This window comes from Phlebotomus papatasi, chromosome 3 (assembly GCF_024763615.1).
Source record: "Phlebotomus papatasi isolate M1 chromosome 3, Ppap_2.1, whole genome shotgun sequence".
NCBI classification, from domain to species: Eukaryota; Metazoa; Arthropoda; class Insecta; order Diptera; family Psychodidae; genus Phlebotomus; species Phlebotomus papatasi.
Window position 1 is genome coordinate 19,056,107 of NC_077224.1, and position 24,456 is coordinate 19,080,562.

Sequence of the window (24,456 nt, forward strand, 5' to 3'; positions counted from 1 at the left end):
TGATCCCATAATAATAATAATAATAATGCTGGCACAACATTCCATGAAAGAACAAGGCCTCCCCGCAAGGGGAATTCTAGACATGCATTATTATTTTTTCTTGTACGGGATGAGGTTGTCAGTCCCATGCCTGTGGAATCAAGTGCAGTGAAGCTCACTGGATGCAATCCGAACACCTTCAAAGCCAGAAAAAATCCTGGTGACCTAAAGGGGATTCGAACCCGGGACACTTGCATCATAGAGCGAGTGCTCTACCACTTGACCTATTGAGTGCTCTTGACATGCTCATGACATCCAAATTAGCAGTCCACGCTTGTCGATCCTCCGCCACTTTAGGAAGATGTTCGGGTTCGATTCCAAGGCGTTCTAAGGCAAGATTCTGAATTCGGTTCAGCCACCTTGTCCTAGCTCTGCCTCGAGGTCGACGCCTCCCCACAATGGCTTGCATAGCCCAATGAGCAAACGATTACTCCGACTCAAAAATGACTGGGTTTTGTTCTACAAGAAATGGTCAAAAAATTACTCCTAATTGGCATTTTAAAAATTAGTCGTATTCACGTCGAATTTTAGTCAGAGCATTACTCAAAATTGAGTTAGAAATACATTAGTTATTTTACGGGCTTAAAATTTACTCTAACATGAAGTAATAAAAGCGACTCCAAGGGACGGTCCTTTTCAATACGAAAAAATGACGCGCCAAAAACAGTGCACTTGCCATCCTTCTCTATCGCATATGTGCCAAATCGACGTACGTACTTTCAATGAAAAAGTCAAATACACTTCACAATTTTGTACTGTACTATCACCTTACACTGAGAAAAAAGAGGATGCGATTAACTTTTTTTCCTCGTAACTTTAACACTTTTTAGGTGTAAAAATATATCAACATTTTTTAATGTTAATTTTACACCTTTTTTAGGGTAAAATTAACATGAAAAAGAGTAACTTTAATCCCCAAAACACCTAAAAAGGGTATTATTTACACCGATTTTGGATCAATACTGCAGGGTAAAATTAACATTTCCGGAATGTTATTTTAACTTTTTCGGAATTCTCTCAGTGAAAAGTCAAATACACTCCACAATTTTGTACTGTACTATCACCTTACACTGAGAAAAAAAAGAGGGTGCGATTAACTTTTTTTCCTCATAACTTTAACACTTTTTAGGTGTAAAAATATATTAACATTTTTTAATGTTAATTTTACACCTTTTTGAGGGTAAAATTAACAAGAAAAGGGTTAATTTAACCCCCAATACACCTAAAAAGCATAATATTTACACCGATTTCGGATCAATAATGCAGGGTAAAATTAACATTTTCGGAATGTTATTTTAACTTTTTCGGATTTCTCTCACGTAGACATTGTTTTCTTATTAATTCTCCACATATTTTATTGTTTTTTGCTACATTTTATGGAATTTTTGGTCAATTTTTTCCAATTTTAACTACTCACATTTGCGAATATTTTTCTCATTCGACTATTGCTGAACGAACCGCCCGACATGTCGAAAATATTCCAGCTGGATAGCAACAACACACAAAAATATTTTAAAAATTTTCAATAAATAGGACTTTCAGACACAAGATTTTTATCACACAATACTCCTGAGACAGGAGCAAACACCTAAATAACGAAATTTAATTTTCCATAAAAATTGTCCTGGTATTTATGGCTCCGGCACACCTTTTAGACCAAGAGAGTTTCATAAAATCGAAATTCAGGCCCCTTTCATTCCCAAACTCTTTGCATAAGTCCATCCCCTTCTTTCGCACTCTTCTGCTTTTTTAAGCATCATACCAAATTCAATTTAGTTCGACCTAATTTTAAGAGCGAAAGAGTAAGAGAAACCTATGCGAAACGTTTGAGTATGAAAGGGATATTGAATTTTGATTTCATGAAATTATCTTGATCTAAAAGGTGTGCCGGAGCCATTATAAACCAAAACACTGCCTAATTTTTGCTTAATTTTTGTCGGCACTGTCTTTTTCTAAATCACAACATATTTCTTTACTGGAGGAGCTTTTCCTCCTAATGTTACATTATAATATTATATTATTGAGAAAACACGCGAAGTTGCCAACTACTTTGCGAATTCACAGCACTGAGTAATTCTATTTGCCATTTCAAAAGTGAAATTTCCCCTCAGACTTACCCAGCGAGGGGAAGATTATTTATAGGGACACTGGAAGTCACTGGAAGTAAGTGGAAGTCACTGGAAGAGTCCATTTTGGCGCGTCATATTTTAGTCGTGGGCGAGTAATCTCAGAGTTATTACGACGCCAAGTGACTTTCGTAATAACCGTCGTATTATTCCCAACTTGCGGTCATTCGACGCTCTGACGACCGTCACAGGACCCATTTTTGGATCCAGAATACATACATTCAACAGTAATGTTCCTCAAAATTGCCGTTTGGGAGCTTTTTTAGGGAATCTTTAATTTAGGATATGTATGACTTAATACGCTTAATACTAACTATTGAAATATATCACCACTAGGTCAGATTCATTAAGGCACTATGGAAAAAATATAAAGTGTACGAAGATGGAGTGTGCGCGAAGCCTGAAAGCCTTCCCCTAAATTTAAAAATCTGATAATTTCTCAACACTTAAAATAAGTGATAGGGAGCAGGAATAAAGTTTCGCAAGCCACTCATCAAAGTTACAATCATATTGTGCAAATGGATTTAAAATTTAAATGCGTGTGAGAAAAGTTCTCTTACATTTCCTAATTGTGTACTATTATCGTGGATGCTTTTCACGAATTGATTAGCGTGCAAAATGTAAATCGTGCCACTGCACAATTTTCACAAACTTGTTTCATATCACATTGAAGTGTTAGGGCAAAGAGGCCACTAGACAGTTCAAGGGACTATTCATTTCACTAACTTTTTTGCCAATCTTTTGGCATTTAATATTTCAGGTCTTTGTAATAAATTTTGGGTTAATCAATTGCATAAAAGCCATTTAAAATGTTAAAAATTATCTGTTTATATTTAAAAAATGAACTTGACTGCTATTGGAATTGATAATAACAAATTAAATTTATTCGGATTAATTTAGAAATACCATATTTGGAGTACATTAAAATCAACTAATTATTGTGAAATATTTAAAATTTATGATTCAGTGCAGTCATTTGAATTTTGTATTTTAATATATTAGCTATTAAAATACAAAATATTTATTAAAATGCACACAGAATTATTAAAAATTTATTTGAAACATGCTACTTATCAAAGTTTCATTAATATTAGTACTGAAGAGTAGTATTGAACTTGGTGAATAAGCTCCACCCAAATTATTTTAGGCCACACACCTGTGAACAGTTATGTTCAATAAGAGTTGTAATTTTTGCTTACGTAATGTTTAAAAAGAAAATCATTTAAATAGTCCTAGTGGTGGGGAAAGACGGAGATGGTAAGGTGGTAGGAAAAAGGAAAAAAAGACTGTATTAGATGATATTGTCTTATGGGTGGGGTCGTCGAGGACCGGAAGTCGATATCTCTTAAAGTTTGGCTTCTAGCCATATCACTAGCAGGGCATATTCGATGATATAGGGCAAAGGCTCATAATTTTGGATAGTTTCTAAATTTGGACACTAAGAATAAATTGATTAAAATTATAGATTTTTATTCCAATATTTGATGAATAATGAATTTTATGTAAATATTTGGTCTTGTTGGAAGATTTTAACACTAAGAACGTTAAATTTTGAATACGATTTGAGTTATAATTGCTTAGTTATAATAGTTATAATTGTGAGCAATTGCTTACGAGTAATATGACAGAACTTTCTGTTTACTTCAGTATTATTTATCTGTGATGAAGTACTAACAATTATCCCTCATTGTTTTTCAGTGATATTATTAAATATTCATTGAATATTGTATAGATTCACGTTAATGGTGATTTGTACATTTGACCTGAAGTGAGATTTGCCTTGTGAATTACGTTTTTCGCGCGAAAAATTTGCAATTTTCTGCGAGGTTCACCAGTGAGGTGATATTCTTTATTTTATTCAGGTGTTTTTCTCTCGAAATTTTACCTTTTGTGATGACTAGGTTGTATAAATGCCTCGAGAAACAAAGAAGTATCGTCTCTACAAACGATATGTAGTGAGAAAAGACTGAAAAGGCTCCCGGAAAGGTCAGGGAATGCGCGAATCCGCGAGTACTTGGAGTACCGAAGTCAACTCACTTTAATGAATGATATAGCAATATTCTGGGCTTTTTGTTGCATTCTACGGTTCTCTTACAAAACAGGACTTACAAAAGAGGACTTGGTAAGATAGCTTTTTAAAATGGAGAACCATGGGCATCCTAATGAGGCGGATTAGCTGTCCAAATATATAACCAAGTTGTCCAAAATAAGCGTCAAATTCACCTTTACATATCAATTTTAAACTAATTTTAGTAAAAAAAAAGACGATAAATAGCTTGCCAAGTTTCTAAACAACCCTTCTGAAAAGAGAATAACAAAAAAAAATCAATTAGTATTGAAAATATCGCACTTCAAACTTGGAACATCGATGTTTATAAGCAGGACTGTCCAAAATTATGAGCCTTTACCCTAACTGCTTTTTCTTTGAGTTCGAGCAGTAAAATAAATTATAATACTAATTGTTAGCCTCACACATTTTAAGTAAAATTATTAGAATAATTCCAAGTCAAACTTAAAAAAAAATAGAAAATATGTGCTGCCATGCCTTTTCTCATGCCCCGCCCTTTTTTCAATTATTATTATTCAATTATTATTTTTTTTTTATTTGCCATTGCTTTATATATTTTCCATATAATCTAAAACTAATATTTTTATGTGCTGTCCCTAACAAAATAATTGCCTATGGAATTTACATACTTTATTTCCATTTTTACTACAAGTCCTCTAGAGGGCGTGGTCTATTAGGTGAGATTCTTAACAATCTCACCTACTATAATCCTAACAAAATTTCATGTCGTCCGATCGACCTCAAATTTGGCCAAAATGTGTTTCAGCACTTCCTGATCACGAATATATATGTGGCTGATTTACGTTCCCGGCCGGCCGGCCGGCCGCTCTTTGGAGCTTAATAGCTCCTAAACTAAAAAAGATATCGACTTGCGGTTTTCGGCAAAGGTTATATATCGGGTAAAAATTGCAACTTGGTGCATAGACCCCCCACCCCCCACCCCTCCTTCCGCCATTTTGAAGACCCCCCTTTTTTTGTTTTCTCAATAGCTCCGCCCCTATGGTATTCAGCGGACTCAAATTTTAGTATGTTATAGCTGGGCCTTAGAGCTTTCCATCAATACCAAACTTAAGGTCCCCCGACCCCCCTGACCCGAGCTATAAGGGTCCAAAAAAATTTCTTAAAATGGCCATAACTCCGGTTCTAATTGTCAGAATTTAAAAAATGAGGGCTTTTTGGAAAGCTCTCGTGAAATGCCACTTCCCCTTCTAACATCGCAAGTTCATAAAACCACCGCTAGGGGCGCTTTTTTTAAAAAGAAAATTTTTAAATCTTAAAAGTTAAATAACTCAAAAATTCCATTGTGCATCGGGCTGAAAATTTAGTATGTTGTAGCCGTTGATTATACCTATCAAACAAAAAAAACCTTAAGTCGATCCATAACCCCTGACCCGAGCTATAAGGGATCAAAGTTCGAACATTGATCGGCCTCTATCTCCGGTTCTAATTAACATAGCGACCTAAATTTTACCTTTTTGGTTTCGTCTCGATGAGCACTTTCAGATGGAAGTTCAAAAAGTCACCACAGGTGGCGCTGTGATAGCGTCAAAATTCATCGAAATTCAAAGTCACTTTTCTCAAAAACGGCATTGTGCAAGTTAATGAAATTTTAGTATGTTGTAGTCCAGTCTAGGACGTTTCCAAAATGGTGCGTATGTGCGCTGTGGTTTCAATAGAACCGGAGATATGAGGGGTCAAAGTTCACAAAATTCAAAAAATCATATCTCCGGTTCTATGCGACCGATTTTGATGAATGAGGGCTTAAACGAAAGATCTCACCAAATGCTACAACTTTCTAGAATGTTTGAACTTCGTGGGACCAACACCAGGGGCGCCACAGTCGAAAAACCAATTTCAATATCACATAACCTCAATTATCTCGACTGTCGCTGAACCGATTTTGATGATTACTTCAACATAATTGTAGAGCACATTTGTCTCTACATTTCGTCCATACATCATTTTCCGCTCAGACTACGCTATCACTCCGATTTTGCCGTTTAAGTGTGAAAAAATTGATCTTTCCCATAATTACGCTTTGAAATCACTCAGATGCCAATTTGACTGCCTCTACTCCACCAAGACACTTAAAATAGGGGTTTAAATGGAAAGTCCCGCAAAATACAACAATTCTTTGATTTAGTTGAAGTTCAACAGATGAACACTTGGGGCACTCTGGATGAAAAAACGAGTTAAGAAACAAAAAACCTCGCTTATCTTGGCTTCTGAGTAATCGATGAGTTCAAGTTCTACGGCAAAATTATAGAGAACATTCTGGTCTACATTTCACCCATATAACACTTTTCTGTCAGTGCATCCAAATCCTTGATATTTTGGTTTAAATACAAAATTTGTATAATTTCACGAATTTTATTCAAGATAACTGAATGGCGTCTCCCAACTTCAGCTCCAAATCGAATTTGCATGCACTCCGAGTTAGCTCACGTTAAGAATCTCACCTACATAAGCCGGTTAGGATTATCTGTCCTTTTTCCAGTAAGCCCAACCTTCAGAGCTACGCTTGGTTGATCCTTTAAGGGACCGATTGATGATTGATTGATTGATTGCAGTCTTGCAGTATCCTAGTAGGGAAAGGTTTTCGGCTTCGCACATTCTCTGGCTTCGAACACTATATTTTTCTATCTTTCTTATTGAATCTGATTTAAGACTGGCTATTAAAATATTTTGCTATTAGGTAAAATTCATTGAAGGAATATGGAAAATACTTCAAGTCTTCGAAGCCACAGTGTGTCCGAAACCTAAAAGCCTTCCCTTATAGACACCAAAAATCTTTAGATCAAATAATTTTACTAAGTAGAATGCCTTAGAGGAAAGCACTCTACCTTCGAACGATTTAAGCTTCGCACAATTCATTTTTTTTTTCAATGTGTTATAATAATTTTGGTCCATTATAATATTATTATATTTTAATAGCTAGTCCAATACCTCAAATTCTCATAAATGGGCTATGGGTGAAATCCATAAGGAACATAGAGAAAAAATTGAATTGTCCTAAGCCTGAGTCGCCCGAAGATAGCGCGCTCTCCCCTACTAATTATTCCACTGCGTTTTTGGTCTTTAAATTAAAATTTTGATCAGTACCACATTCGTCATTAAAAAAAAGTTGAAATAGCCAATAAACATCCAAGCAAATGTCAAGATTTTTCATAATTTCTTAATATTACATTTACCATGAATGCTTCATTATTTATGATGACCATTAAAAATTTACGATTTCCCTGTAGAGTAATGTAATTGTATGCTACTACGTTTTTCTATTTTAGAGCCCATGCAATTTTCTGTTGCTTAGATCCAATAAATTACGGATGTTTTAATTATTATTATACTTTTTTGTGCTTGAAATGTAGGCAAGAACTTTTTTGCTGTTTTTACAAACTCAGGTGACCATATCTCCTGTTCTATAGAACCGATTTCACTCTTCACTACGAAAAAGTTAAAGGTCTTCACGCGATTGAAAATTTCTTAGAACAGATGAAGTTCATAAAATCGACACCAGCGGCGCTGTAGGCTCAAATATGTCAGAAGCCTCAGAAGCTATGGAAAAATTGCATTCTTTTAGCCAGTTTAAACGAAAATATTTTGAGAAACAAAATTTATTTTTTATAAACCCTCTTTTACTTTTGATACGAAACTTTATTATATAAATTTCGTCGAGATGGTAGGGGAAGGCTTTTAGGTTTCGCACACACTCTGGCTTCTAATACTTCATATTTTTCCCATATTTCTTTAATTCTAAGACTAGATATCAAAGTATATTGCCATGGATAGGCTAGATTCAATAAAGGAATACAGGAAAAATATGAAGTGTTCGAAGCCAGGGTATGTGCGAAGCATGAAATCCTTCCCTTATTTTATTATCGTATTTCTTAAACTATTTTTTTTAATGAGCATTTCTATAGAAAAAATTGACAATGTCAGACGTCTCAATTGACCTTCTTTGTCTCGATTGTAATAACCTTGCCATCATATTTAAAATTACCAGATTTTGCATATGAAGCAGAGTTATTGGATAAATAATAATAATGTATTTATTTGTTCAATTAATTTTGTCACACTCCCCAAACATTTGCATTCTTTTTTGCCTCTTCCCAATTTTTCTGCAAGTAATTTATCCTCAATTTGGCTTAATATCAAAATCCATCTCATTAACAGATGATGTGGATAATTCATGTAAAATAATATTTAAAATTAGTGTTTGAAAATCTCCCTTACAGAGCTTTGTGCATAAATGCTGCAACAATAACATTTAATTTGGGCAAAAAAAAGAGGTTGGGCAGGCAATAATATAATGATGCGCCAAGTTGTAAAATGAAAATTGTGTAATGAATTGAAATAACAAGCTGAACCATATGTTTGCCCATTTATTGTTGCAATTATGCTTAGGAAGAGAGTGGAATGTACGATGTGTGGAAAATCATTGTGTAAATATGCTAAATCGGGCGAGAGATATAAATTTCATGGCTTTTCTCTCTTCTCACCCTCACTTGAATTTTGCATGAAAAGAACCAATGCTATCTACTAATTCTTTATGTTACAATTTTTCTTTGCATATATGCGGGAAACCTGAAACAGATCCTAGTTTTAGTGCACCAATTGCAAATATTACAGTTCCTGTTGGACGTGAGGCAATAATGACGTGTATTGTTCATGATTTGGCTTCTTTCAAGGTAAATACAAGAATTTTTTTTCTATCATAAACATTATCATAATAAATAGAAGTCGTTGGAAAAAAAATTAAATAAGCCATATAAAAACAATATCATTGCAAAATATTGGCTTAATCAAAAACAAAGCTGAAGCAATTGAAGAATATGTGGAGCTTTTCATGGGGGATACAGTCATTGTAAAAGTGAAATGAAATTTGAAAAACGACTTTTCATCAAAACTTTTCTTTATTTGTGTCGTCAATTCGATGTTCTGGAATATTTGTGTTTTTTTTTCCTTTGGGACTTTCAGGTTGCCTTCCTGCGAGTTGATACTCAGACCATCCTCACAATACAATCCACGGTGATCACGAAGAATCATCGGATTGGAATTACACACACGGAAAATCGAATCTGGCAGCTGAGAATTAAGGATGTTAGAGAGTCCGACAGAGGATGGTACATGTGCCAAATTAATACAGATCCTATGAAGAGTCAAGTGGGATATCTGGATGTTGTTGGTAAGTTTGCTTCCACTGGAATTTCTAAAAGTAAGCATCAATAGAATATTTTAATTAGAAGAAAATAATTGAAACCCATTGAGAGATTGTAAGATAATAGTTATTTGTGATTTAAACATAAGGCATTATTGAAATCCCGGAAGCATTGACGTCAATTATGATTATTTAACTGTTAGGGAAAGGTAGGGCTACTTTGAACTGTGGGGCTAGGGGGTGGTTTGGCTATATTGAGCACGGGCTACATTGAAAATGCTATTTTTCGCATATTTCGAAAGGAAGCTGGGCTTTAGGCTTTTTGTATTTTTGATAAAACATCAGACCCTTTAAGGACGAATGGAACATACCGGTGATTAGAGGATAAGAGGATAAAGTAACTTTCTATAGGGTAAGTGCTCATAATTTTGTCCAGTTTCTTATTTTGGACACTTTGAAGATAACATTGGACACTAAAAATAAATTGATTAAAATGATGGATTTTTATTCCAATATTTGATGAAAAATGAATTCTATCTAAATATTTGTTCTTTTTGGAAGATTTTGACACTAAATACGTTAAATTTTGAATATGATTTGAGTTAAAATTGCTTTGTTGAAAATTCAGTGTGAGCAATTGCTTACGAGAAATATGACAGAACTTCCTGTTTACTTCAGTCTTATTTAGTTTTGGTGAAGTACTAACAAAGTTTGTTCGCTGTTTTTGAGTGATATTATTGAATATTCATTGAATATTGTGTTGATTCACGTTACTGATGATCTGTACATTTGACCTGAAGTGAGATTTGCCTTGTGAATTATATTTTTCGTGTGAAAAATGGGAAATTTTTTAAGACATTCACCAGTGAGGTGATGATTCTTATTTTGGACAGGTGTTTTTCTCACGAAATTTCGTGAAGTTTTGGCTTTTGTGATGACTAGATTGGACAAATGCCTGGAGAAACAAAGGAGCATCATCTCTACGAAAGAGATGTAGCGAGAAATGCCTTGAAAGGCTCCCGGAAAGGTCAGGGAATGAGCGAATCTGCACGTACTTGGAGTATCGAAGTCAACTCACTTTAATGAATGATATGGAAAGTTTCTGGGCTTCTGTGACATTCTACGTTTCCCTTACATGAACAGGAAGAGGACTTGGTAAGATTGGTTCATAAAATGAAGAACAATGGGCATCCTGTTGAGGCGGATTATCTGTCCAAATTTACAGACAAGTTGTAAAAATTAATAACCAAGTTGTCCAAAATAAGAGTCAAATTCACCTCTACATATCAATTCATTTTTAAACGTAATAAAACTAATTTTAGTAAAAATGAGATGATAAATAGCTTGCCAAGTTTCTAAACAATCCTTCTGAAAAGAGAGTAACAAAAAAAGTCAATTAGTATTGAAAATATCGCACTTCACACTTGGGATATTGATGCTTATATGCAGACTGTCCAAAATTATAAGCACTTCCCCTAGGCAAGAAATGTTTTTGTTGGGACACCTGTGTCCCACTCGTCCTTAAGTTTAATAAAATTCATTGTTATTTGAATTGCGAGAAATCTCTAACAATGTGATTCCTAACAATGCTACGTGAGATCAAATGGCAATGTCACGCTTACAGAATCACTTTTTCAAAAAAGGTCTCCTGAGTTTCGAACGCAATTTGTCGTATGGCATTGCCAAAGTGTTACAAAATACCCCTACAGATAATTTTATGTCTGCTGTACCAATCACAGTTCATGGTAAGCCACCCTTGAGTGAATGGGAAAGTTGATGGGTCTCTACGATTCTACGGTTCAGGTTGAATCCACCTGCCGAGAGAGCATTAGGCCAGGCAAGCACCTTGATGCTATTCTTAACAAAAATTTTGTTAAATTAGTAAGAAAGTTGTCAAATCGGCGGCCAACTAACTGGACCATGTTAAAAATTTATCAAAAGGAATGTTTTTACATATAGGGAAGACTAGGGCAAAACGAAAATTTCAATACTCACTATTTTTTAAAATAAAAGAGACTGAGGCTTGATATTTTAATTATAGATAGTCTTCATGAACCTTCTTAAACTTACAAAGTTTCAAGGGATTCGAGGAAGGATTATGTAAAATAAAAAATAATGAAATTTTGAGCCCTATTTTTGGAATATTTGGCTTACAGAAAATATCAATACTGATTAACTCAATTTAAGCACATTTCTCGTTAAGATAGAGAAAAATTATCTTTGACAAAGTTGTAGCGGAATAAATTTCCTATAAAAATATGTCTATTTGATATTTTTAAAGTTTGCGAGAGTAAAACGTCACAAATTATCCGAAGACTGACAAAATTTGCACCAGCAATTTTGAGAATCTCCACAAAATCGACTTTTAGAAAATGATTCGAAAATCAAATTTCTTTCGAGATAGAGAAAAATAGTCTTCTGCAATATTGTAGAGCAGTAAATTTCCTATAAGAATATGCTCATTATAAAACGTTTAAGTTTTCTCAGAGCTCGTGAAAGAATTAAATATTGCGTTTTGACAAGTTTTGCCCCAGTCTCCCCTAACATGTGAGAAAGGGTTTGGTCAAATTGTTGACAAAGTTTTAACAAGATCCATTTGTCCCACTTATCAAAACTTTTTTTTTCAGAGTATATTCCTAATGTTTACTTTAGCTGATGGTAAAATGTTCCAACTTTGCGAAGTGCTCGATCTCATGAGATAAAGCTCTTTGTGACTTATCTTTCGTACGATTTTAGGATTAAATTGATTAAATAATTAAATTGATAGTCAAAACATATTACTACCAAACCGATATTTAAAAAAAAATCTAGGTAAAAATTACGTTACAATACTTCTAGCATTAGTAGCATGTTTTGGGTACTTAAGAAATTCATTTCCGATTGAGACTAATGTAGCTGGTTTTTAAATTTTTAAATATTTTCAAAAAATCCAAATTTAAGCAAATCATTTTGTAAAACGAGCTCTCCAGAAAGATTGAATTTTAGCCTTCAAAAATTCAAAATGGCGATGTTTTTAGGTTGCACGCAAGATGTTTACATTTTCACTTTCCCTCTCTATAAGGCGAATCACTAAACGTACTTTTTAGGTTATGGGTCAAATTCCTTCCGAACACATTCCAAAAAATAAGGATAAGAATGAAATAATAGCGTTTGACAATTCCGAATAATTATTGTGATTCTCTTATTTTCACAGCTATTGTAATCCATTGATTTGATCAATTGCACTATGCAACAAATTCACGACTTTTTTTTGCTAACGGAGATCTCACATGGTACGTTTGATAGAATCAAGTTAGAATTACGTCACAATCTTTTTTATTAATACTTTTATATTTTTTTCTGTTTCGCCATACATTATCCGTTATATCTCAGGTTCTAGTAAACAGAACTTAAAAAGTGTGGATTCGTTGGAAAGCTCATTAGCTGTGCTTCAATTTTGATGATTACAAATGGAGAATCACACCACCCATAAGCTATAGCAACCTTACTCTGAAATTTTTATTTGGCGCCATCCGAAATTTCGGATCCCGCCAAACCCGAGTAGCCATTTTAGTGACGTAAATAGTTTCTCTGTAACGTTGCTGGTTTTAGTGATTCACATTATAGGGAGGGGAAGTGAGAATGTAAACATCTTGAGGTTTCACGTATATGCATGCACGGAACGATCGCCTGAATTAGTGGCAAGTCATATCCAAAAATAAAAGAAATCATTTAAACCGTTTTAGAAATAAAGCAAGGAACATGGTTCCTTGCTTTATTTGGAACATGGTTCCTTGCTTTATTAACGAAGGAAATGAGGAAAAAAAGAAAAAAAAAAACATCTAAATTATAACGTTTTTTTATGAGGGGGAGGTATCAGCAAAGACTGGAAGTCAATATATTTATCTTTTCAAATCTAGAAGTCTATATCGATGAAAAATTTCATATAATATGCAAAAATACTATTCTAATACTAATATTTTAAGAAAAATATTGAATATATCACTTCTACAGCAAACGGAGGTTTTGTAAATTTGAAATTAGAGTACAAACGTTTTGAGATAAAATCGGATTTTTAAAACATATTCAAAAATGAAGTAAATATAACAAAGTGATTTCGAGGAATCTCTGGAGAACATTGTTTTGGATGGGAAGGGGGAGGGTCTTGGAAAAATGAGGTGCATATTAATAGCCCCAGGGTTGATTTATGTCGAGGGTCCCTCGAAAATCTCAAGCATCTATCTCTAACCGTTTAGCTTCTAGGCATATAACGGCTGGACAAACCGATAGACGGACAAACAGCGTGACGACATTAAAAAAACTGGAAAAACATATACTGCTTTCTGTGTAGAGTTCGAGCACTAACAAGAAAAAACTGGGAGTAGCTTACCCATATAAAAATATTCCTATATAATAAATTGAACTATTTCCCGTATAATACATGCTTTATAAAGTAACCTTCATTTAATTTTCAAATGCTTTAGGAAGGAGGAATGTTTAGAATATTTAGAAAAAGGAATTTAGTTTTATTACGACCCCTGGAAGTCATTAACGTTTATTTTCCGTACCATAAAATTGATAGAATGGAAGTGCTTGAAAAAGTAAAAATTTTATGAATAATCTCAATACATTTTACAAGTTAGACCTTGTTAAGGCGTGGTTCATATTAAAGTTAAATGGGGTAATTCTGAATGATTTCCAAATGCAGTTGAGTGTAAAAGAATCTAAATGGACACAGGTTGATCTCTTTGTTAAACGTATGGCAGATATCTAATTTTTCACGGTAAGATCTAAATTTAATGAAACTGAATTTGTTGTGATGCTTAAAAAGAGAAGAAGAGTTTGAAGTTTAAGAGATACAGGTGGCTGGGTGTTTTCAATTACACATGACAAAAATAGCTCAACAGTGATAGAAATAAATTTAATTGTTCTTTTATTGCATCGCAGAAAATCATTCAAAGTATTTGCTCAATGTGACGCACAGAAACGTTTGACGCCGTGCCAATTTTGATAATATTTTCCTTCATTTTCTTTTCTAACTTTAATTCTATCTGACAAATTCTTTTCTTAGTTAGTTACACTATAATAATAAATGGAGTTTTTGATGAATTAAAGCAAAGAATTTAAATTCAGTAACCGTTACGTTGCGTATATTCAGTAAGTGCTCTCCGTATCCCCCTAATGGATTTTTTTCTCTTTGGAAAAATCATCTATTAATCTTTAAAGAAATAATTTCAAAATATTAATATTCAATTTCCTGTATTTCTAATATATTTTTACAGGCAGTTTTATTCAAAGAATTCCTTTTTAACGGCATTTTCCGGTTAAAAAAGCAATTTTTGACAAAAATCATTCCCATTTAATTATATTTTTACTGACCAAAAGGACACAGAAATTTTAAATATTAAAAGAAAAGAAAAAGCCAAAATGCTGGGTAATAAAAATAGCTATTTATAATAAAAGAAGAAGAAAAAAGTATTTGCATTGTCCCATTAGAAGGAAATTGCACAAACTTTTAAGTTAGACCAATTGGCTTTTCCACTACTGTTGGAAAAATTACCCTTATCACTTTTGTATATCAGCTGTATAATATTCAAACCGAGAAAAGAAAATCACGAATTTATTTCTAGAAGTTATATTTTTAGAAATAAAATAAACATTCCAAAATTAAGTAAAATTCCTCGCCAAAGAAATACCAATGGTGTTTGGTGAAGTTTGTTGAAGAAGAAGAAAAAAAGAGCAAACGAGAGATTTAATTGCCCAATAACTCTACATATTAGACCACGAATAAAAATGAAAATTTCCTCAGTAATTGACTTTCACCCCAATAGCTTTATTGTTATGAATTGAAACAAGTGCTTTATTATTAGTATTAATAAAAGCTCCTGGCTCTCACACTCTTGCTGAATTTCCTTTTTTTTTGCTCCTTCCTTTTTTATGACATCTTATTGTTCAATTTTTTCCTCTAACTCTGCCAATAAAAAAATCAAGCAAGGTGACTTAATGGGCAGCAGGGGTTAGTGGTGGTTTAGGGGGCTGATCAAATTTGTTACATTGTGTCAATTTATTTATCAAAAAAAAAAAAGAAATAAAAAATCAACGAGACTGTCTAACTTTGGCTAAGCAAATACAGACGATAGAATTGTTATAAAGCAAAAAATTGACATGAAAAGCGTGACCAATTCTCAACGGGCGCCACTTTTAATAGCATTCAACTTTCACCAACATATTATTTGTTAGAACGGTGTAATTTTCTATTTTTCTTCAACAATTTTTCCTCGTTCTTATTCTCAAAGTTCCTCCTTTGGGGCTTTCATTTGCTTCGCAAAACCCTCCAACTAATCCAAATTCATCTACACAAATAGTCAGAATTCTTATTCAATTCCAACCTCCAAAGCGAACTTTCATGTGTATTATTTATTAAATACACAGTAAAAAATTGTGTGAGAAATAAAGTTGTGTATTTGAAAAGTTGTGTAAATTCACAAGCAATATGGTTGTAAATTGTAAAATTACTATCATAGTGGTGGTACGATACTAACATAATGCTAGTAAAATTATGTATTGTGTAAGGAAATTTGTGTATTGAAAAATTTGTGTAAGAACTGTCAAAATTCCATTGTTTACTATTGCAATTTTTCTAAGATTTCAGATATATTTTGCATTTTTAACTGCCTAATTGTCTCCTGGAATCATTCATTGGATTCTTAAAATGTGCCTCAGTCGTGAAAAATTAGGAATAATTATGTAATAACAGAAAACAGAGGAAGCATCATGTAAATTAGAAAAATTGACGATGCAACTCTTGGCCATTTGCTGAAGAGAAGTAAGCAAGTCGGTAGCACAGGCAGAAAACACGAGACCATCAACGCAAAGATTATGGGTTCAAGTCTCAGACTCTCTCTTATTTTTTTTCCTTTTTTTATTCTTTTTTTCTTTTTTTTCTTAGTTTAATACCGAGACATATCGCAGATAATACAAATAAACAGAACAAAATTGCTCTACAATCAAAATTATAGACAGGAAGCCATTTTATAAAATTGAAAATACACAACTTTGCCAATACACAACATTTCCAATACACAAAATTTACAACCATAGCGCTCGTGCAAAAATTACCAATCGTAGTGGTTGTAAATTTTTTTACTGTGTAGCTAATAATAACATAATAGGATTTCTACTGAGGAAGAGGAAAAGAGAAAGGAAGAACAATCGAGGAGAAAAAAAAACAGAGTTGGGGCAGTACTGATTTTTGCTGAAAAACTCCAGGTTAATACTTTTGAAAGGGGTTTGGGGCGCCAAAGGAGAGCCAATTAAATGCAATGAAAATGAAACAAGTCATGAAATTCCATTTCCGCCACCAACACTCAATCAAGATGGGTTTCATAGCGCATTTACTGCGGTATACAGGAATACCTTTTGCATGGAAGGGCTTTCAAATGATGAGGATTGAAAATTCTCCCTCACAGAATTGATTTTCCAAACCTAGAGATTATATGTATTTCTTCTACGAAATTATTTCCTTTTCTAACAATCTTATATTTGCTATCATATTGATAGAAGAGATTCTCAATTTAATGTAGTGGTGGGTGGGGCAATTTTCTAGTAATTTCATAATCATTATCTGGATTAACTTTTCAGTTTAAATATAACTTCATAGGGTAGCCTTCTCTCTAGAAGAAAGTAAGAAAGTTATCAAAATGATAGAATTACCACCTGTCGAATTGATCTGCAAATTCGATTTCGAATTTCTGAACCATCATATTCGAATTCTATCTAATGCGAATTCTAGACTCTCTCAGTCTCACCATCCACAGATCTTGAAAAATTCGAAAATCTATTTGAAGATCCCCAGCAACCAAAGAGTTTAGGGTTCGAAAAGCCGCGACGGTGGCGGGCTCACAATTTACAGTGCTGTCTCGTTATATGCACAGTTTGGGTACTTTTTTTGACAGTTCTCTCTCTGAATATGCACAACTTTTTTTTTGAAATTCCCAACGGTTTTTTTCTTTCTTTTAATAAATTATAATTTTTTTATTGTTCTAGAATTTCCCGTGTTATTTTAAATATAATATGAGACAGAAAAAATAAAATTAAGAAAATTAAAAACAAGAAAAATTAGTTACCAAGAAAATAATTTTCTTTATTACTTTGTCAAAATGTAAACAAATTGATTTTGAATGCAACCGACACAAAAGCTGTGCATATAGAGAGTGTGCATATAAAGAGACAGTACTGTATTAAGAAAGAGACTTTCTTACTTCTTGATAATTCCGAAAGGTGGCTGAGGTACATCCCGTTCGAATTTCGAAGTGCTCAATTGTCAAAATGTGTAAGTCCTCACATTATTGTAAGGAAAAACAACAGAACAACGACGATTACTGTTCTTGTCCTTTGTATTTAATCACTAAGTAATTTTGCCACCTTTCTAGTGTGATATTTGATAAATTTTCCCCACCTTGTTCGAAAATTTAGTATGAAAATTCGAAATTGAATTTGAATTCTTCGAACTTCAACGACTTTGTGTGCAAATAGAATTCCAATTACCTTTTATCCAAGACACTACTGGAGAATCAAAATCTACTTATGTTTACACCCAGTTTAGACTGTAGATACTTAATGCAATTCTAAATAAGAGTTTTTTACCTGAGTGTCTTGGGAGTAATATCAGTTTTATGAACAAACATTAGAGGAACCGGTTAGGCCAGTAGAAAATACCATGAAGAATGTTGTGGCGAATTTCTTCGGTCCAGAAGTTTTAGGAGCTGGCAAAACACGTGAACCTTTTCTGGTCAATATTATTTCCATCTTCTGGTGTAAAGAAAAGGGCACTTTCGTCGCAATTAAAAATCCGATCTAATGAAATGGTTAACAGATTATGTTTTGTGAAATATCGAAAACAATTCTGAAATCATGTGAGATGTTCAGCTGTAACCACAGCCCTTTCCAATGAGAAGGACTTTGGCTTGAGCAAGCTGAGCTCTGGATGACGCTTGAGAATATTCCTGAATCAAGCATCTCTAGGTCTTCCATCCGTAAAATAGTTTGGAATTTTGAAGGTCTCTCAGATGATTTTGACGCTGGCTGTTCAGAATTTGTTCCTTGCCGATGGGATGCCAACCATCCGCACATTCCAGTATCCACATGACAAGTTCTTCTTCTTGTTCTTTTGTAAGCGTCGTCGGCCTGCCATTTGGGCACTCTTCCGGGTATCTGCCATACAATTTGTTGCACAGTGTCGCCCTTGGTACATCAAATGTTTTGGAGGCTACCATCCCGTACACACTTCAAAGCATTCTTTAGATCTTCTTAGAATAAGGTTTGTTCTTAGGAATCTTTTCCTTTATTCCCTTCGTCATCTGAAAGAGTAAAACAGTGCTGAAAAATCCGATTCCCAGAAAGAAATATTGATTAAGCGCCCATTTTAGAGCAAAATATAAACAGCCACAAATTCACTAATTTCTTTATAAAATATTAGTATTTCATGAAAATCGATTTACTCACCTTGATATTTATAATAATAATTATAAATATTATCTTAAGTGTCTAGTTAGCGTAGTTTTAACGATCCACATAGCGAAGCGCCCGGATTAGCGCACTTAACAGTACCACGCGGACAAAACGAGAATTGAAAATGTGTTTTTTACTTTCGACACCGATTTTGGTATTCTATAATTTTTGGTTTAATCTAAAGGGATTTATGATCGCAATTTTGAAGTAGATATAGATTTAAGATTTTGGTTTTGCATCAATCGCCGTCTTAGCATTGATGATCAATCACAGCTAAACGGTAGAAAAACTCCTTCGCAGATTGAAAATTTTTGAAGTTTTTAATGTTGATATTAACAATAAAGGGCGCTTTACGATTTCTGGAAATATCTTCAGTAAAACTAATAGGTTTTTTAGTTACTGGGTATTTAATAACAACATTACAGAACATTTAAAACTGTTGATTTTAACAATTCCAAATTTTTGAAAGTATTTCGAACTTAATGATTTTCAGATTAGATTTTAAGTGCCGAAAAGTAGGCAATTTTCGGAGTTAAGCTTATAGAGGGAAATTTCAATTTCGAAAGTGATATTTCGAATTAAAATACCCTCGTTTAAATGAGCCGCAAAGTGCTAAGATGCCCCTCGTATTTTTTTTTCGTACAGTTCCCCCGGATATTCTTGATTACCCCACGAGTCAGGACATGATCGTTCGCGAAGGATACAACGTGAGCCTTCACTGTGCAGCCGTAGGCTCCCCTGAGCCAACAATCACGTGGCGTCGCGAACGAGGGAAACCCCTTTTGTCCGTTGGAAGTCGCGAGAGTGAGTTCAAAGAATTCCCATCATGCTTTTACACCCTTCCTCATGTTATTTCTTTCTGTAAGCAGTATTTAGCGCCGAAGGACCATCGCTGATGATTCCGCGTGTCAATCGGCATCACATGGGAGCATACCTGTGCATTGCATCCAACGGAATTCCACCCACAGTCAGCAAACGGATAATGGTGATTGTCAATTGTGAGTACAATGATGAGGAAAATTTCCAAATGAATTTTCCTCCTTTCGAACAGATTTTCTCCTCATTTATTTCACTGCGGAACCCCACAAAATGCTTCTAAATTGCAATATTTCGTGGTGAGAACTTTAGCGATAAATTGGGGAGAAGATGGGGGCGGATGGGGCTTTCGGAAGGGGGGGGGGTCGGGGGTGTTGGAGAAGAAAATGAAACAAAAATAAAAAGTTGTTATTAGAGGTTTCTGGAATTAAGCGAAAAATCAATTTCATCGAATAATAGCCGCTAGCTTTTCACGTTTTCCCTCCCTTCCTGCTTCCCAATTTCCCAACTGCATTTTCACGCTTTGTACCATCAATTGAATTTATTTTGTTGAGGAGAGGCGGGAAAAACGTGAATATATCACGATTGGAGCTTTTTTATCTGCCCAAATGTCTCATTCGTCCTCTATCATAGATATTTTGCACTGTGCTTAAAGGATTTCCCTAGTACATTGCATTCTGGAGGTTTAGTTGGAGTTCAGTGGTGGTAACAAGCCCTACTCTGAGGGAAATTTCAAGAAAATCCATCTAACAGAATGATGGCTGATTGAAACCACATTGGAAATTAAATGAATATGAAAGCAGGAAATGATGAGAAATGGGTACAGAAAAATATTGAAGTTTAATGTATAGAATTGAAATATTCCTGGTAGATTAGCATGAGGAGTTGTGTGCGGAGGGAAAATGGGAAGCCCAGAGAGAGCTGCCCATGAATTTGCAATATTGTGCATATACTTACCATCCAGTCAATGAAGAATCGTGAGGAGATTGGGAAAATGTTGCTGCTGCAATAATTTTTTGAAATTTTCCAATATTGAATTTTGAATGCTTAATCAATTTGTGCTCTTCTTTGGCAGTTCCACCGACAATTTGGGTGAGACATCAGAGCTTTTTTGTTGCTATCGGCCAGAAAATTACCCTGGAATGCATCACGGAGAGTCATCCGAATTCCGTGAATTATTGGTTAAGAGGGAAAGGTGACATTGTTCAAGGTAAGTCAAGGAGAAAAATCTTTACTCAATTGCCGCAATTCCTCGTGAACTTTCTCTCGTTACACAATTAATGAGAATTTTGCAATGAATAAGACATTTAACGATGCTTTATTGGAGTACTGAAAGTGCTGTGCTAATAACTAATTACTTCTATTAGCTATTATTAATTAATTTTCAGATCTGCAATAATTTGCTGTAAAGCAAAAAGAGGTTATTTGAATAAGGAAATGGATAAACGATAGACTCCTTTTGCTCTGAGCAACTCAATCCAAAGGGATACCAAACCTAATAAAAGTGAAACTGAGGAATTAGAGCTAAAGTTTTCACAAAATAAAAAGCAATTGAAGATCGGTTTCGAAAGCGAAAATATATTCCTTATATGAGCTTCAGATCACGCGCTTCAGACCTAAGGGCCTTGACAGACTTGAGGATTAGCCGAGAGACGGCTTAGCGTAATTATATTCGAAATAATAGTTAAACCACATTAAATACTATCATTTTTCACAAAGCCGTCTCTCGGCTTAAGTCGTAAGTGTGTCGAGGCCTTAAGGCTTAGCCACCTGGCTTAAGTCCTCTAATTTCTTATCAGGCACGATATTTTAGGAAATTGTTGTTTAGGATTGGATATTAATGGCAAATGTTCCATTAGATTTTGAAAAATCAATAAAATTCCTTGTTATTTAGATTTTTGAGACCTTCGGGAACTGGGCTAAGCCTCCAGTCTGAAACCGATTTAAGGCTTAGCCATATGACTTAACTGATCTAATTTCTTATCAATCAAGATTTTTTTGGAAAATATAACTTAGAATTGGATTATCAAAGCAAATTATTTATTAGATTCCGAAAAACCAATAAAGTTCCTTGACATTTATAATTTTGAGACCTTCTGAAACTAGTCTAATACGGGTTTTAGACCTAAGGCTTAGCCATATCGCTTTACTCTTCCACTGGTAAAAATAAAAGGGTCAAATTGACCCTTTTCCAAAGGATGGATCATATTTGACTCTTTGAAAGGGTCACCAGGAACCCTTTGAAAGGGTCACGGTTTTGAAATCTATTTAATTCCGGAATAAACGAATAAAAAAACAATGAAAAAGTGATCTTTGGTGTTCGCTCAGATGAGAGAAATATGATATCAGTAATAAGTTTACAATAAAACATGATTATTCGTGATAAATGTGCATACTAAATTTCAAGTGATACAAAAGTGAACCTTTCAAAGGGTCAAATACGATCCATCCTTTTGAAAAGGGTCAATTTGACCCTTTTATTTTTACCAGTGTCTAATTTCTTATCAATTAAGACTTTTTGGAAAATTTTGACTTAGGATTGGATTATTAGAGACAAATGATCTATGTTATTTGTTTCTGAGAATCAATATAAATTGATTTTTATTAAGGATTTTGAGATCTTCGGGAACTGGACTAAACCTCTAGTCTGAAGATGGCTTAAACCTCCGGCCGAAGCTCACTTTCACAGCGAACAGACTGGGCTTTTCTACATGGTCATTGCATAGAACACGAAAATCATGTGCGCCAAAAATCGATTTTCGTGGACGTCCCGTCCCGTCCCGTCCCGTCCCGTCCCGTCCCGTCCAGTTCCGTCCCGTCCCGTCCCATCCCATCCCGTCCCATCCCGTCCCGTCCCGTCCCATCCGTTACATTTAGACTTCTGGAGAGAGAACGGAAAGAGATATCGACAAGCGGTTTTCGGCAAAGGTTAAAAGTCATTAGGCCGCTAGAAGTTGATGATGTCAAATCCACCACCCCCCACCCCCCCCCCGCCCCCACCCCCTTCCGCCATTTTGGAACACCCCCAAATTTTGTTTTTTCGATAACTCAGTCCTTATGGCATCGATCGATCTCAAATTTTAGTATGTTATAGCTGGGCCTAAGAGCTTTCGATTGATACCAAACTTCACCCCCTCCGACCCCCTGACCTGAGCTAGAGGGGGTCAAAAATTGAATTTTTGAATGGTCATATCTCCGGTTCTAATTATCGGAATCCAACAAAATTTGGTGTTTTGGAAAGCTCTCGTGGAGCACTACAACCCTTGTGACACCCCAATTTTATCCGATTTAATCGAGGTCCGATTAATCGATTTTCGATTAATCGATTTCGAATATTTCGAAAACTAGACGATGCTTTTTCTTTAAATTTTAATATGTTGTAGCTGGGGCGAGGCCTTTCCAACGGTAGGTCGCACTCCTCCCTTGATGTTCCCTGACTCGAGCTATAATCAAAAATGTCTTGACCGCACTGCATTTTCTGTATTTATAAAGGGATTTCGATGAAATTTTAGCCTATATTGTATCTGAGAGCACGATCTTTCTAATAATGGGTCCCATCCGTCTCTACCCCAACCCACTGTACCCTGACCCTTACTATACCCATATGGACCGGACTCTATCACTTATGTTTATTAACCGATTTCAATGAACTTTTTTTTCTTTTGTTGGTCTTCCCCACTCAGACTATTTAAAATAGAAAATGACCAGTCAAAAGCCCAGATAAGCTTATGGTAGCTGAGATTCTTTACAGGTGACCTCGAAATGCGTGCAACTCGTGGTGCTTGCAATTCGGAATGCGTGAAATTTCGATTGTGAGTTGAATTTTGGGGGTAAAGAATTGCGTCGAGCCAATTTCATCCATTTCGACTGCCGAGAACAGTTTACACGACGCGATTCTGTACCCCCAAAATTCAACTCACAATCTAATTTTCACGTATTCCGAGGTGCAAGCACACCGAGTTGCACGCATTTCGAGGTCACCTGTAAAGAATCTCAGCTACCATAAGCTTATCTGGGCTTATCACTGGTTTTTTTTCATATCAAGAAGCTTCTATTTCTACTTCGTAAAATTTTCATTTAATTTCTGATTAATTGTACACAACTTCTGACCATAATATACCATAATATCTTTAAAAAGACTAAAGTATCATTATATTTTAATTTTTTAAAAGAAATTTTTAATTTTCTAGTAAGCATTATTTTTTAAAAAAAGAAAATATAACAGAGGATCACATATATTTCAAATTGCTGTTTCTTTTGGTACAAACTTTAAATGTTGATCAGAAAAAAATTTGCAGTTTATTATGGAGCTGTCTTGTACATAAAACGCAAAATTGTTAATTTTTACTTGTCTATTTACAAAAAAGGATTGTAATATTGTGGGAATAAGCCGACGTTAGTTGCAAGTTGCAACCAACAATAGGGAAATCCGGAAGTCGTTGGGAAGAGACAATCACTCAGGGAAACACATCAACTATCTTCAGAGCTTTCGGCTCGGTCTCCAAGCCTTCATCAGTAGTCAAGTCTTGCAAACTTTCTCTGAGACTCGTTCAGGGTTTTGGTCAGGATTATAACAGGGCATAAGAGGGAACGGGACCACTATTCTTACACTGTCTTTCGCAATTTTTGTAATACTTGGCACAATTTTCGGATCTTCTTCTTCGTCTTGGATCTTGCTGGGAATTTGTCTTTGTTAGCACTGAAAATCCCAGCAAGACCCAAGACGAAGAAAAAGATCCGAGAATTGTTCCAAGTATTAC

General features: G+C 34.7%; 1 protein-coding gene across 2 annotated transcripts in view; it reads left to right on the top strand.

Moving 5' to 3' along the window:
* Positions 1-24,456, top strand: part of LOC129806825 (neurotrimin-like) — a 77,936-nt gene that overhangs the window by 51,840 nt on the left and 1,640 nt on the right. For both annotated transcript variants that reach the window (XM_055855609.1, XM_055855608.1), the window contains exons 2-6: positions 8,827-8,921; positions 9,211-9,418; positions 19,526-19,684; positions 19,750-19,878; positions 20,772-20,906. In XM_055855609.1, the coding sequence (XP_055711584.1) occupies positions 8,886-8,921; positions 9,211-9,418; positions 19,526-19,684; positions 19,750-19,878; positions 20,772-20,906 (667 nt within the window). In that variant the 5' untranslated portion in view covers positions 8,827-8,885. The remainder of the gene's footprint in view (positions 1-8,826; positions 8,922-9,210; positions 9,419-19,525; positions 19,685-19,749; positions 19,879-20,771; positions 20,907-24,456) is intronic.